The sequence below is a fragment of the Nipponia nippon genome, unplaced genomic scaffold (genome assembly GCF_047370975.1).
Source record: "Nipponia nippon isolate SJK-2023a ecotype South Korea unplaced genomic scaffold, ASM4737097v1 scaffold_3, whole genome shotgun sequence".
In the NCBI taxonomy this organism is placed as follows: Eukaryota; Metazoa; Chordata; class Aves; order Pelecaniformes; family Threskiornithidae; genus Nipponia; species Nipponia nippon.
The window spans coordinates 73,917,200-73,931,316 of NW_028262347.1; the positions used below are offsets into that span (position 1 = coordinate 73,917,200).

Below are 14,117 nucleotides of genomic sequence, written 5' to 3' on the forward strand. Positions count from 1 at the left end.
TAGTTTCTCTCAGTGAGAGAAATCATGGCTGTTGAGGCAACCATTTCACCAAAGGAAAACTCCAGATCCATTGTCAGTTCTTCTAGCAATTCTGTGCACTTATGCAGTACTCTATAATTTGAAAGTGCTGTAAAAAAACATTAACTAGCTGATTCTCTTGGAAGCCCCACAAAATAGTTACTAACTTTTTTTAGAGTTGGGATACTTAGTGCTAGAATTGACAAGATCTTAAAGATCTGAAAGGAGCTGGACCAGCACTGGCATTAGAAATTGGGGAATCCCTACCCTACGGTCACTTGTTCAAAGTATTAGGCAGCTCATCTTTACCTCAGTTATGTTTTCTCTATCTAGAGATTACAAGAGATGTATTTTTTGGTGATGCATGTTGAAATCAAGAAAGGGTTAATTTTATAGTCAAAATTGCTCAGAAATTACTAAGTAAGTGTCTTTAGAGTGTTCATTTGAGAGAGTGTCCTGATGATATAATAGTACTTAGCTCATACCATAGCGCTGCTATCTTATGTTGTCTTGGCTGAGTGTTTTGTTTAACTGTACTGAAAGAACCACGTGACAAGTTCTGCATATATCCAAGTGCGGTTTGACAGTAATACTTAAAAATTGACTATTGCCACTCCTGGAACATTCAAATGGCTTTGAGCAGATCTTAAAGTTGTAGCAAACATGTATTTTTAGGAAACAAAGATACTAATTCCAAGGGATTGCTAAATACCAGATTCAAACTCTTGAGTTTACGTGTATTTCCAGCCTGTTTCCTGTCTGGGAGTTTTATGCCAACCACATCCATTTTCTTTACATAGGGAATATCTTGTTCTCTTTAATTGGAGCTGCACTTAGGCTCAGATCTGCAAGTGTTTAAAGCAAACAGTGACAGAGCCTAAGTGCCTAAATGAAATCTTGTGATCCCAAGAACCTCGTCTTAGCTTCTGTCTACCCTGATTGTGCTGAAACTTCCCAATTGTGTGAGGTCCTTAAGTTAAAGTGGACTCAGAAGTGCTGCTGTCTCAGTAGAAATGAACAGTGTCACACCTGTCTTCCTCAGAGATCGCGCTGGATCGACAAATTAAATCCTGTTCTGTGAGGGTTAGCTCTCCTCTCGCCAAAGGGGGTCAGATGTCTGTTTCCCACTTCTGAGGAGAGTGGCCCAACCACCAGAATCGGAGAATCTGGGATTGGCCGGGATCTGCAGTGTTCTTAATGAAATTGTTCTAACAGGCCAGAAAGAATAAAAGACTAATTTGGCCACTGAAAGAGATTTCTCTCTTAGCTTAATGAATTAGGCAATGAAAGAATTGCAATACTTCATCCATGGCCTTTTAATGTAAAATGAAGGAAGAGGCCATAGAAGAGAGTCGGAAGCTGGAGGATCATTTTCTTGGTTGTGTACCTTACCTGCCGTGCTAGAGGATTGTCATCGTGCTACTTAACTTTCCCACCAAAGAGAGTTTTCTGCATCTTGTAGCAGCTTCTAGAGACACTTACTGCATTTGACTGGTCAGTAGTTGCAGCTTCAATGCCTGGCAGTTGAAGAAAGTCCTTGGGAACAGGAGGGCATGAGTTGGTAGCCTTCAGGCAGAGGAAGGCTGGCCCCGGCTTCTTCATTTCCTGGGTGAAGTCAGTCATTCTTAATCATTGAACTGTTAGGTGTGTGGGGCGCAGAGAGCCATAGGCACTGCCCTCCCTCCTTCCTCCTCTGGCGGTGTGCAGAGGAACCGGGTGGTCCCTTCTGTCCCCCTGAAAGCAATGGCCTGGGAAGATCCCAAGGTAGAAGATACCGTTGAATTGTGGGTCCCAAGGGGAAGGAGTGGCTCCTCAGTGGCAGTGAATTCAAACACCAGTGGATGGTATTATTTAAATACTGTCCCCACTACTTCCTTATTGACTGCCACAGATCAGTCTCTGTCTAATGTTTAAGGCACCTAATTCTGTACACTGTATAGACAGCTTATGGGTGTAACTGGGAGGAGCGTGTTCATGTATGAACGGTGCGTTCCCGCTCTCGTCTCTGTAGGGAAGATGCTTGCGATGTTGATTTTTATTTGGCTTAGGTACTGGAGGTTATCGCGTAGGTTTTGTTAGTGGCATTCGGTTGTTGGTTGTGTTACGGGTGGGTTACGTGGTAGGGCCTATCGTCAGGGTGCCAACAGGGGCCGGTGGCTCCCTGCGGGCTGGGAGCTATGGGGGCTCCCCCCAGGCCGGCCGGGCAGGGCCTGGCAGCCAGGGCCCATCCTGCCACCCCAGCCAGGGGCAGGGCAGCTGGGGGCACCGGGGCAGCTCCAGCCCTGGGCATGAGGCACATCCCTGGGGATGGGCCGAGGCTAGGCCTGGATGTAGGCCAGTGGATGGGCCTGGCTCGGCAAGCCCATAGCTGGGCAGGGCAGGGCTGTGGGGAGCTGGAGACTGGCCTTGCTGCAGCGTCGCTGGGGCAGGGGCTAACAGCCCCAGGGGGCTGACATGGAGTCCTGGGCCATGGGCAGGGTGGGGGGAGCCCTGGGGGCTGGGCAGGGGCAGTCAGGGCTGGCGGTGCCCCCCGGGCCCTGGCACCTATCGCTAGTCAGTAAGTTAGACCTGCTGTGTAGCAGCTCCATCAGATGAAAATGGTTCATTTCTTCCTGCTTTACATTTTCTGAATAGTCTAACGATAGGTTTGCTTTCACATCCTTTGAGATTAGTCTTTATTTCAGACAATACTTTCAACACTAAAAGGGTCATAAAAATAGACAGTTCCTGAGAGCTTAGAAAGAAAAACTGCTAGTCTCCCATCCTTCTCCCTCCCCCAAATTATTTGATAATGGAATGGGAAGCTTTCCCATAATCTCTTGCTTGATTTTTGCTAATATGAACCTGTCAAAGATCGTGGCATTTCCTTACTGTGTGATGTGGAGCCAGCTGGAACCAAATAATCCACCCACGTTTTCCATCGTCTTTGTATTCTGATAGGAACTTCTGCTTGGCAGAAATGAGAAAATACCTGTTATTCCTTCCTTGCTGTCATGGTGGCCACACTGAGGCAGTTTCCTACTTGGCTAAAGTCTGGCTAGATCTGAATAAATGTGACCAGACCAAAAATAATGGGTTTTCTGCCTGGAACCTACACCCCACTCTTATGGCAGCTCAAGAGGAAAGTAATTTAAGAAATGACACTTTCCTTTCCACTCACTGCCCCAAAGAAATACTTTCAAGGATGAATTAGGAACATTCCTCCTTTGGCTTGAAGATGTGGAGATTTGGGTCTGTAAAAATACCTTCCTTAATCCTCAACCTTACTCCTACAGAAAGGAGAAATACCACTTTTACGTGAGCATGTGGACCTGCTTACCAGAGAACATGAGTAACTTCTGTTGTAATTTGAATTGTACTCTTCTTAACAAAAGCATCTACAAGAGTGGGCAGCCAGTGCAAAATACAGCCCCTCAGCCCTTTGTTTTTGAGGCCTGATGGCTCTGCAGCTGTGGGAAAGAATCTCTCCCACTTCGCTTTCCTGTTTCCAGACTCTCTTTTGGTCTGTTTTAAGCATTAATGTTTTGCTTGTAACATCTCTCAAAGTCTAATCCATTGCTATGGACCCACCTAGTGACGGCTTTATAGATTCTTTATATTCATAAAGGCACTTCATGCTTATCTTTTCATGATTTTTGTTAGGTTTGTATTTTTTTGATGTTTGAAATGGATCACGGTACCCAAACCGAATGCTTTCTGTGAGTACTTCCTTCATTCAGCTCTGTGTATTTAAACACTGAGAAAACAATGATGCTTACGTGGTTACCTGTGAATAAAGGCATAAGTACAAGGAGTATGGTCACACCGTTAGGGAGATGACCTCAAATATTATACATATATCTTAGATCACCAGAAGTAAGAATTGTAAGAGGAAACTTTTATTCACTGGTATGGGAATGGAAATGGTCAGTGTCAGCTTCCAGTTTAGAACGATGCCATGAGACCTGCACGTGCTGCTTACAGCGATCCTCTTCTGTATCGTAACTGCCTCAGAGAACGTGGTAAGTCTGAAAGCTTCTCTAGACACACAAACTGTAAAGAACTGGGCAATGTGCTATGGCTTTCAGTGGTAATCTACTGCCTCGTTGCTTTGTGCAGTGATCTATGAGATTTTTGGACGGCAAGCAACAGCTCAGCAACATCTGACTCTTCAGCAACAGATGCTGAATATCTGAAAATGCTCCTGGTTTATGCAGAGAGTGACTATGTGCAGTCAGGCTAATGCAACAAAGATGCATGGGATTCTCTGTCCACATGATGTGGGATGCAGTTAAGCACATGTAATGGGTCTGTTGCCTTTGTACTGCCCATGTAGGTCGAAGTGAGCCTCCTTTCTGTTATTTCTGGTGTTCGTTAACCTGTGAATCTGAATAGTCCAACAGATTGTTTCTAAGAGGTTTGCTCACTGTAGTCCTCCCCATGTAGCATACTCACTGTGTTATATTAACAACTGAATATTCATATATGAACAACCATTGTGGTTTGTAGATTTTGTGTGTAACAACCCTTATAAATACAGAACAAAGGATTTTTCATTGAATATCCTGTATTTTAGGGATAGGTCACGTTACAGGTTCTGTATGATTATCGGAGAGAATGGCAGGGAGACTGTGTATATTTACCAATAATGAAAGCAGTGTTTGCAGCTAAAATTCTAATGCAAGGAAATAGTTTTTAAGGTTTATAAGAAATATGTAGTTTTTAAAAGAAAAACTATAACCTCTCAGGTTTTGGTTAACATTGAAACTTTTCCATCCTAGTTTCACATGCTTTCTCTCCTGCCTGTGAAAACAGTGCAAGCTTTGCAGAGTAGTCACACAAAACTCTGCAATCAGGTTTGTAAATGCACATCATTGGATCATTACTAAAAACCACTGCATTTCTCCTTATATGGGCTAGTCCAACCATGTGCAGAGACTGTCAGAACTCTTACATGGTGGCTTAATGTTGCAAAATCCCTGGCTCAATTGCCTGATGCAGGAAGCAGTAGTTGTCTCAGCTTTAGAGAACTGATGCCATTTCATACCTCTTTGTCAAAGGCTCTGATTTTATAGGCTCCCTCAGTAAGTCAACGTATGGTGAAAGTTTATCAGCCCCCGAGGGCTTACCGAGTCTAGGGGATGGACTTGATTCCAAGTTGTCTGAAGACTTGCTTAGCACCGCCCAGTATACAGTATTAGGAAAGGAAGCGTGCTGTTAGAATAGGTGTAGGTTAAAACTGGAGGGTGTCATGATGATTGCTAGCTAGAAATGCAAGAGAACCCCATCCAAAACAAGCATGCTGTCTTGAGGATGGGTTGGTCTGCTAAAATTATGAGGAGTAAATTCAGATATTTTCTAAAAGGCTGTCCACATCAAGTTTGTAAATCGTTTTTCCCTCAGTACTGTAACACAGAATAATAGCTAAGGATTTTTTCTGTAGTATTGTAACACAGAATAATAGGTAAGGAGGATAACAGGTTTGCTGAGAAACCAAATTATTTCCTTGTCATATTCTATCACAGAAGACTTAAGAGGGAAATCTAACCTGTGGCCATTCTTCTGCAATATTAAGGATTAGCTACTGTCAAGGAAAAAAGTGAAGGAAAAGTAGGTGCTAACTCATCAAATGAAGAGCAACAGAGTACCAGGTAAAGTTAAACATATCAAAATGTGCTACTGGAAATTGATGGTGAGCTCAAATAGGGCTGCTAACTTAATATGTAGCCTTTTGTTTAATATTGGCTTCTAACCTGTGAGGTTGGAGAAAGCAATTTTTCTGCTTCTCTTTAATTGAACAGTAGAATTGATGCTGAGAATTAGTCTAATGAATTTTCTTTCCTTGCTTGATAAATTGGTTGAAATAGTAATAAAAAATAAAATTAGGAGACATATAGATGAGTATTGTGATACTATAGCTATCCATCAGCATAGCTTTTGTAAAGAAAAATGATGTCTAATGATAATTCCTTGAGCTTGTCAACAAATAGTAAAAGACAATCATTAGATTTTTTTTTTCCCTTTAAAGAAAGTTTTTGAAAAAGACCTTCACAAGGGGCTGTTAGAAAAGTGGTTGTGCGATAGGAGTACTTTCAAGAATTAGATAGTCCTCTGAGGGACAGAAGACAAAACTGAAAGTATATTGCCAATGTTGGGCATAGGAAAACTACAACGGGGTACCCAAAGTCTGAGTGTTGTAGGTGGTGTTTCACATATATATATTAATGATTTGAAAATGACCATGACCAGTGGTACAGAAACATTTGCGTCTGAGGCAGAATCATTCATGTCAGGGCTGGACAAGATAGTAGAGGACTCCGTGCAGGAAGATGGGCAGCTTGGCTACACAAGTGCAGTGTTGACAAATGCAGAGCATTGCACGTCAGGCAGAAAAATGGATGTGACGATGCTCACTGCTCTGTTCTAGCTAACTCTGACCACTTGGGAGTGGAAGGGAAGATGACCTGTGTTTCCTTATGGAATACTTAATCAAAGTAGGTGGAATGATCCAAAGACAAGATCCCGTTGTTGAAAATGGAATAAGAAATAATGCTGAAAATACTAGAGTGGCATACGTCAGTAGCAAGCCCTGTCCTGTAATACTGAGTTCTTTATGGGTTAGGCTGTCTGAAGAACATATATAGCAGAAACAGAAGAAATTCAAAGAGAAGCAATGCCAATTTTAATCTGGAATAGACTGACTTCTATATGAGGGGAAAAAGCTAAGACGCTGTTTAGAGAAAAGGTAAATAATAAAAACAGAAGTTTATGAAATAAAAGAAAGGAAGATTGGTTACTCCTTTTTACTTTTTCAGTTATTAGAAGAACAACAAGTCATTCAGTCAAATGCAAACATACAAAATAGGAAACAGTCTTCCATGCAACTTGTAATTCACTTTTGGTCCAGATTCCCAGAGTATTTCCACATCAGAGAAATAAAATAAAAGACTTGCATGTTTATCTCTGCATTGTGTGTCCAAATACAAGATTTTGGATTTAGCCATGAAAAACATTGCTCTTACCCTGTCTTTGCAGACCACACCTCTAAGAGGTGAGGTTCTGTAACGCACGTCAGGCTCTGTCTATCCAACTTGGCCTGTGTAGCCGTGAGCTCCAACCAGGGGTGCATGGACCTGCACCAGTCAGCTCTGGTCCTCAGAGGGATGTTGTGGGGTCATGGTGTGTCTTAGTTGGTACTTCATGGTATCAGACTCCTCGGTAGTGCACTTGCCTGTTTTTTCTGTCATACAAAAATTGGTTTATTTTATATTTTAAGCCACTTTATACTTAGGCCAACATTCTATGAAGTCATGTATATGCCAGAGTTAAAGCAGCCAGCAGGAGATGAGGAACAGGAATAAACTCCCCTCTCTCATTATAGAATGCTTGTCCAGTCTGAGCCCACCTTGCTTTGAAACATCTAGGACATAATATAGTGGAGAACTGTCTCTTGTTTTGAAGCAGGCTGTAGTTTCTGCGTTTGAGGCAGAGTTCTCACTTGAATTCTGTGGTGGTTTTTTTGGACTATCACAAGAAAATTTGCTTTTATTAAACAATGTACATCTTTTTCATGCAATTAAACACAAATTCCTGGTAATGTCATGGGCATTTTTTTAGTGGCCCTATGTGTCATGGCCCACAAATCACTCTAAAAACTGTGATCTTTTTAGAGATTGTAGTCACAAAGCTCTGTATGGTTCCTTTTGTGCCAAAGGCCTGTCCTGACTGCATACAGCAGGTTTTAACTTTGACTACAGTACTGGGACCCCACTGAGAAATTTATGGCAAGTTGCAGGGGGGAGGGAAAGAAAAAGGAAAAAAAAGAAAAGGCCAGTTAAAAAAAAAAAAAATGGTGTGTGTCTCCTTTTTTTTCCTCCTCCACTTGCTCTTCTGGAGACACCTGCTGCCATTCTACTGCTAGCTCAGGATTCATTAGAAAACAAGTTTCACCTGTGACATTCTCACATGTGAAATCTTTGCCCAGATTTTGAACCACATTGCTCTCCAGAAAGGACAGTGGCTACATGCAAATACGAGGAGAGATGGTTGACAGCATTGATCGTGTGGGGTCAAATGCTAAAAAGGTATGTACGAATGTGATTTGGTTTCTTGAAAAAGTATCCAAAGACTTTCTCTGATATCTGATGTGGTGACATTCACTGTTTCTGCATTTAGACATTTTTCTCTGTATGCCTCAGGCTGTTAACATGCAGAAGTTATCTAATTTATTTTATTTTATTTATTGGACAGGGGTCAGGCATGTTGTAAATTATGGATTGCATTCTCAGTGAATCAAAATATTTAGGTTGCTTGTGAGGTTCAGTCCTTGGCGTCATGTCACTAATTACTTTTACACAACTCTGAAATAATGACAAAAGGAAAATGCATCAACAAAGAAGGAGAAATTAAACTTTGTAAAACAAAACAAAAGCCACATCAGAAATAGAAAGTGTTATTTAAGGGGAAAAGCGGGTGACCAAATGTGCAGTCTGGATTCAGTACAATGTTGTATGGCAAGAGAAGAGACACTCAGCTTTGGATCTTCTCCAGGCAGAGGAAAATTTATGACATAAATTTTCTTTGATAAACATTCCTGAGAAACTTCTTTGTATTTTAATCTTAATGAATGTTTGTCTCAATCCAGTTGTCTCTCTCTCTTTTTTGGTTGGCTTTGGTTTTTTATATCTCCTTTCTGATTCTTTTATATTCTGAATATACCTCAATGGCAACTGTTGAAGATATTTCTTGCTTACAAGCTAATTGGTGGTAGTCAACCCTGTAACTGGATTGCTTTAGGGCTTTTGAAGAGTGTCCCCAGATACTCTGATTTTCCCATACTTACGCTTCAGAATACTGTAGCAGTATTTTCTCAGTTTTCCCCATACAAGGTGCAGAAGCATTCCCAGGGGCTTTCAGCGTGCTACCCCGGCAATGTTTCTAGCCTCTAGCTGTCCCATGTAATGAGAGATGTGAAGCAAGAGTTAAGCCTCCATAGAAATAGCAGTAACAATAAGCCATTGGTCTGTTTTATGCCATACTTACGTATTTATTTCTCTATAATAGTGGCTGAATTGGAGTCTGTGTGTTGGAAGTAGGAGTTCAGCTTTTTGCTTCGACAGAACCAAATGGCATTAGTTTTGCTTTTACTCAAAAGTGGAAAATCACTCAAAACTGCATCAAAGGACCATTAAAACAAATGAATGGGTATGGTATGCTTTTGTACCTTTATAAATTAAACATAACTCTACGTACTTGTTGATTGTTGTTTCAGTGTGCGAGGTGTAAGATAGCAATGTGTTTTATAACTCCTTCCCTTACCGAGATGCATCTAATGTCACTAGAATCATTGCTTAATTTACAGTTTGATCTTCCTAGTGACATGTATAACAAGTTAAATACCAGTAGAGTACATTTAATAAACACTAATTTGTATTAATCTTATCGTAGACCATATCTGTAATGTAGGGACCTTGTGTGTGGTACAGTAGAAAGGGAATATATTTACAAATTTGTTTTGAATTTAAAAACTGCACGTTTCAGCATCTATATTTTTTTGAAACATTTACTAGATAGCAGTTACGTGAATTCTTATGATTATACAGGCTAAAAAGGAATAAAATAGATAAGCAATTTACAGAATCTAAGAATGTTACCTTTTCTGTGTTCTTTGTCTAATTACAATTAGAGTCTAAACTGTAAACTGGTTCAGATAGAGGATATGTCTTACAAAAGACCTAATTCTTCACTGCTCTTCCAGTACAGAGTGAAGAGAAAATGGTAATAATATTTGGAAGTGTTTTATATTTCCACTTTTTCTCTAATCCAACGGAGTATATAAAAAGGAGGGTAGCCATGAATTGAGCTATATGTGTTTGTATCATGCCCACCGCAAAAGAGCTCAATCTCGTTAGCTGAGGGTGGCTGTAGTCCTATGCTAAAAATGTAATAAACGATCGTAATGGCACTAAAAGACAACTGCTTCTAGTGAAGAGAAGTAGACAGTAGATGCACCTTGACCGCAAACACCAGAGGAAACCTCACGACCACAAAAGGAAGGCTGGAATGCCTTCCAAAACACGTAGGAGTAGGCGCTGTGGATTGTTCCAAAACACCCTTGCACTTTTAATTGCATGATGCTCGTTTTACATCAGACAATCGATGGAAGCAAATCTGTTTGTTTTAATCCCGGCGTTCTTGGTGCACCGGTTAGTAAGAGCAGAATATAGTTGGAAAAGCAGTCAGGTTAGGAATACAGAGACAAAACGTGATGACTCTAACCCTGTTCAGTAGATGAGTTAAAAAAAGACACGGAATTGTTATTGGGGAAGTGATGAGAATGTGGTGATAAAGCCTGCAAGGATTATATTGAGAGCCACGCAGAAAGGCCCACTGCAGAAAGATCTTGGTTTCAGTGCACTTGGAATCACGCTCAACAATTATTATCTACTTTTACAAATAGATCAAAGTTGGTTTTTTCGGATACTTAGGCTCAGAAGCTTACGTTTGGCTATAGAACATAGGTTGCCTGTTCAGAAGAGACTCGATTTCTACCAACCGCTCCTCCGCACATGCACCTGGGGGGGGGGGGGGGGAAGGGAGTAATCTCCTTTTGATGGGAGTTGGTTATCTGTATGAAATGAGTTAGGTTCGTCATCGGGTATATTGTGGCAGACATTTACATGTTCGTAACAGTCATTGGAAAAGACACCGAGGAGGAACGTTCCTGCTGGCATTGTCATCCGAGAGGGCGCTGACGTAAACAGGTCTGTCACTCAGAAAGTAATCATCCTGATCAGGATGGAGGCAGAGCAGGGAGACTGCGCGTAAGGTGAGGCTGTGGGCTTCGGTCAGGATGGTACGTTGCGTGCAAAATAACTGCGCTGAAAAAAGAACACAGGAAAAAAAAAGACTTAGAGCAACAGGTTCCTATTTTAGTAACATTTTATGTTTATAACCTTAACGAGAAACTGTCAATTTGAAATCCAGTTAGCTTCTTAAATCATTTCAAGCACGGTTCCTATCCATGGATATGCTTTCTATTTTTGTGACTGTTTTTTAAAATTGTTCTGGTTTTATTTAATTTTTTTAAAGCTGCTTCTGTGCAGACCAAGGCTACTAAGACAAACAGTAAAGAGACCCTGTAGCTAACTGACAGTATAGAGAAATAATAAAACAAGTTGTACCCAAAATAAAGGAACTGGGAGGGGGGACACGACACAAAATCGGGAATGTGTCCTCTCTCTAATTTTTCTCGTTTTCATAGTTAGAAGTTACTTTTTGCCAAAATATATGTGTAATTTAATTTTAAATGTGTTTACATATATTTTTATTTCTAAAAAAAAATATATATATATATTTAAATCTGTATTAATTTTGAGGTTCCTGTACCCTGGCTGATGCGGGGTGGACAGGATCAAAGAGTGCTGACCTCCTTTTAAAAAATTATTAGAAACTTCATTGTAATATTTAGTGGCCCCGAGGGAAATTTGAATTCAAATTTTAGATGATGGTTCAGATTTCTTCTTAAGGGTAGTGTCAGTTCTCTTTTACAGGGAGGTTTGCAGATGGTAGGCCCCTGCTGAAATTGCAAGTAAATAGCTGATAAATGAGGGCTTCCCACTTGCAAATGAGATGGTTTTACTTTTCCTTGAAGAAATTCAGTAAATTGAAAAACTCTAAATAGCACAGAAATTTCAGTCCTCCAGACCGCCTTCTCCTTCTCAGATTTTGCTATACTATATTCAGCACTCAGTTTTGCCAACACCGAACATGCCTGATGTGGCATTTACATTCTTTAAAAAAAGCATAGATTAGTTATATTTCTAAGAGTTAACTTCTCCTCTTGACACAGGTACTTAATTCCCATTAATGGAAATGGCAGCTAGGCATGCACACTGAAAGGAAAAATCTGTTCCTAAGCATATGATCCAAACTGCATTGTAGCTAAACATTTCCATACTCTGAAGTAAGCACTCATTATTTGCGAGATATTCTTCATAGTAAGTGCATCAACCCCGCTCTATTCTCCCTCTGCTCTCTTGTAACCTGTACCAAAAGACTCTTTCCTAGAAATCTTACAGATTTGTTCTTAATGCTGCAGTTGTTTTGGATGTGTGCCTAAAAAAGAAAATCCATTTAGGATCTTCAGAGTTTTGCATATTTTTTGTGAGAATTTTCCAGTAAATCATGGATGTTCTGTGGAACATCTTACATTTCCTTGGACTTTGTAGGTCTCTATTATTAAAACCTACAGTGGAAACAACAAAACCTGAAAAGCTCTCTTTTTTTTTTTTTTCCCCCCAGCACTTCCTTTACTTACTGTATTGCAGTATCTGCCAAAGGCACTAGGCTGAAGTGCTAGCATGTGATAATTAAAAAAAAAAAAAAAAATTAATGTTTCATTTAACGTTTTCCTTCTGCCAGTATGCTTGTATAAAGACCTGTGGATTCTGTCTATGTAATATTCCAGAGTTATGGTGTTTCTAACTTGAGCTGGGTGGATAAATGATTTTTCGGTTCACGTCTTGAACTGGAGAACCACAATAGCAACAAAAAATTCAGCTAAGCACAAAAATTCAGAACAGAGTTTATGACTTGAGTTGTTTCTCTTCACCCAAATGAAAATCGGAGGTTTTTTGTTTAGTTCAATCCAAATAGTCCTCTTTTACCTGGACTTGCTTGTTTTGGGCACCCCTTAAAGGAAGCAAAGCAAGAGAAATGCAGATTCACTGAACTGCTGGGGGGGAGGTTTCATTTTTCTCATCAGTTGAAGATATTTGAACTTATATCTTGAATTCTCGGTTTGAGAAGAGAATTGAGAGAACTGAATGTGGATCTCCCAGGTTGGGAGTGGGTTTTGTGACTACAACCCGCTCAATAGAAAGGGGCGTTGGGCCTTGCTATTACTAGTCAAAAGTTTCAGGACAAGATAAAACTTCCTATGTTAAAAGCTCGACAGTTGCATATTACATACATTTTCTTCTTTCTCAGTCAGCGGTTATTTATCCCAATTTCTGTTTTTCCACTTTCTGATATGATAGCAGCCTTTGTGACATGTCCTGGCAATTTCTAAAAAGCAAGCCTTAAAGTTAATATGAAATGATTTGCAGAAAGGTTTCAGAGATTCCCTCAAACCATTTGTTTAACTTGCTTTTTCCTCCCTCTTGCGATTGCAGTTGAACTTACTATGAGAACATAATTTTATCGATAAGTCTATACAATAGACTGTTAATAATCCAAGAATAACAATACAATGATACAGTAATACAGTATTAATACAATAGTAACAGTAACTTTTTCTCTCCTTGGACCCAATTCTTGTTTCCCCCCACTCAGCTGGGAGAGGGAGCTCAGTAGTTGCAGAAAATGTAAAATGAAGGAAACCGGGAAGAAGGGGTAGGTACCTGAGCACAAAATGTGTTGGGGTAAGAGTAAATGTAAACTAGGGTAAGGGAAAAGGAGCGTTCCTGTCGGAAGCATTCAGGGGAATGATCTCTGCTTCCTACCTTTCTTCCATTCCCTCTCCCCTTCCAGGCTCTCCCTCTTGCTCGGTTATCTTTTTCTCCCCTGAACGCTTTTTTGCTTTTCCCCCCTCTTTTATTATGGTTCTTTGTACTTCTTCCTAGCCTAGCCAATGTCCTCTTCCATAATTCCTGATGCTGATGGTGATTCCTCTGGTTTATAATCATATTAGCTGAGAGCCAGGAACCAAGGAGCCCCATTGTGCTAGGCATAATACCAGCTTGGAGGAGTATGTGATCATCGCCCTGAAAAAGCTCAAATAGGAAATGATATAGGAAGGGGTAAATATATGTGAACAGACGAGGGAAGGACGTGGTAGAAGAAGGGCAGTTGTGGAGTGGAGCTGAGCTGAAAAAAGGTTATGAGGTTAGAGAGCTGAGTGGAGCTAACGTGCGGTCAAAATATGGTAGTCCTGTTCTGCCAAAACTGTTGCAATTTGTTTGAATAAAAGGTGGTCTTAGCTTTCCTCCAGCTGGGGCTTCTGAGTGGTTTCTCTCTGCAAACTTCTCCCAAGGCCAAGTGTGAGGAAACAGGGGAAGCAAAGCAAGAAGCGGCAGAGAAGCAACAGCATTTATGGATGGGCAGCAGTGCATCAAGGG

At 40.6% G+C, this 14,117-nt stretch overlaps 1 protein-coding gene across 14 annotated transcripts in view; it reads left to right on the plus strand.

Moving 5' to 3' along the window:
* SOX5 (SRY-box transcription factor 5) overlaps positions 1-14,117 on the plus strand; it is a 645,708-nt gene that overhangs the window by 336,062 nt on the left and 295,529 nt on the right. The window contains exons 1-2 of one of the 14 annotated variants that reach the window (XM_087765882.1): positions 7,974-8,081; positions 9,061-9,201. The exons of 12 other annotated variants lie outside the window; for them this stretch is intronic. In XM_087765882.1, coding sequence (XP_087622008.1) covers positions 9,194-9,201 — 8 coding nt within the window. In that variant the 5' untranslated portion in view covers positions 7,974-8,081; positions 9,061-9,193. Of the gene's footprint in view, positions 1-7,973; positions 8,082-9,060; positions 9,202-14,117 lie in introns of those variants that run through there. One more of the 14 variants, XM_087765880.1, reaches the window with a different exon arrangement.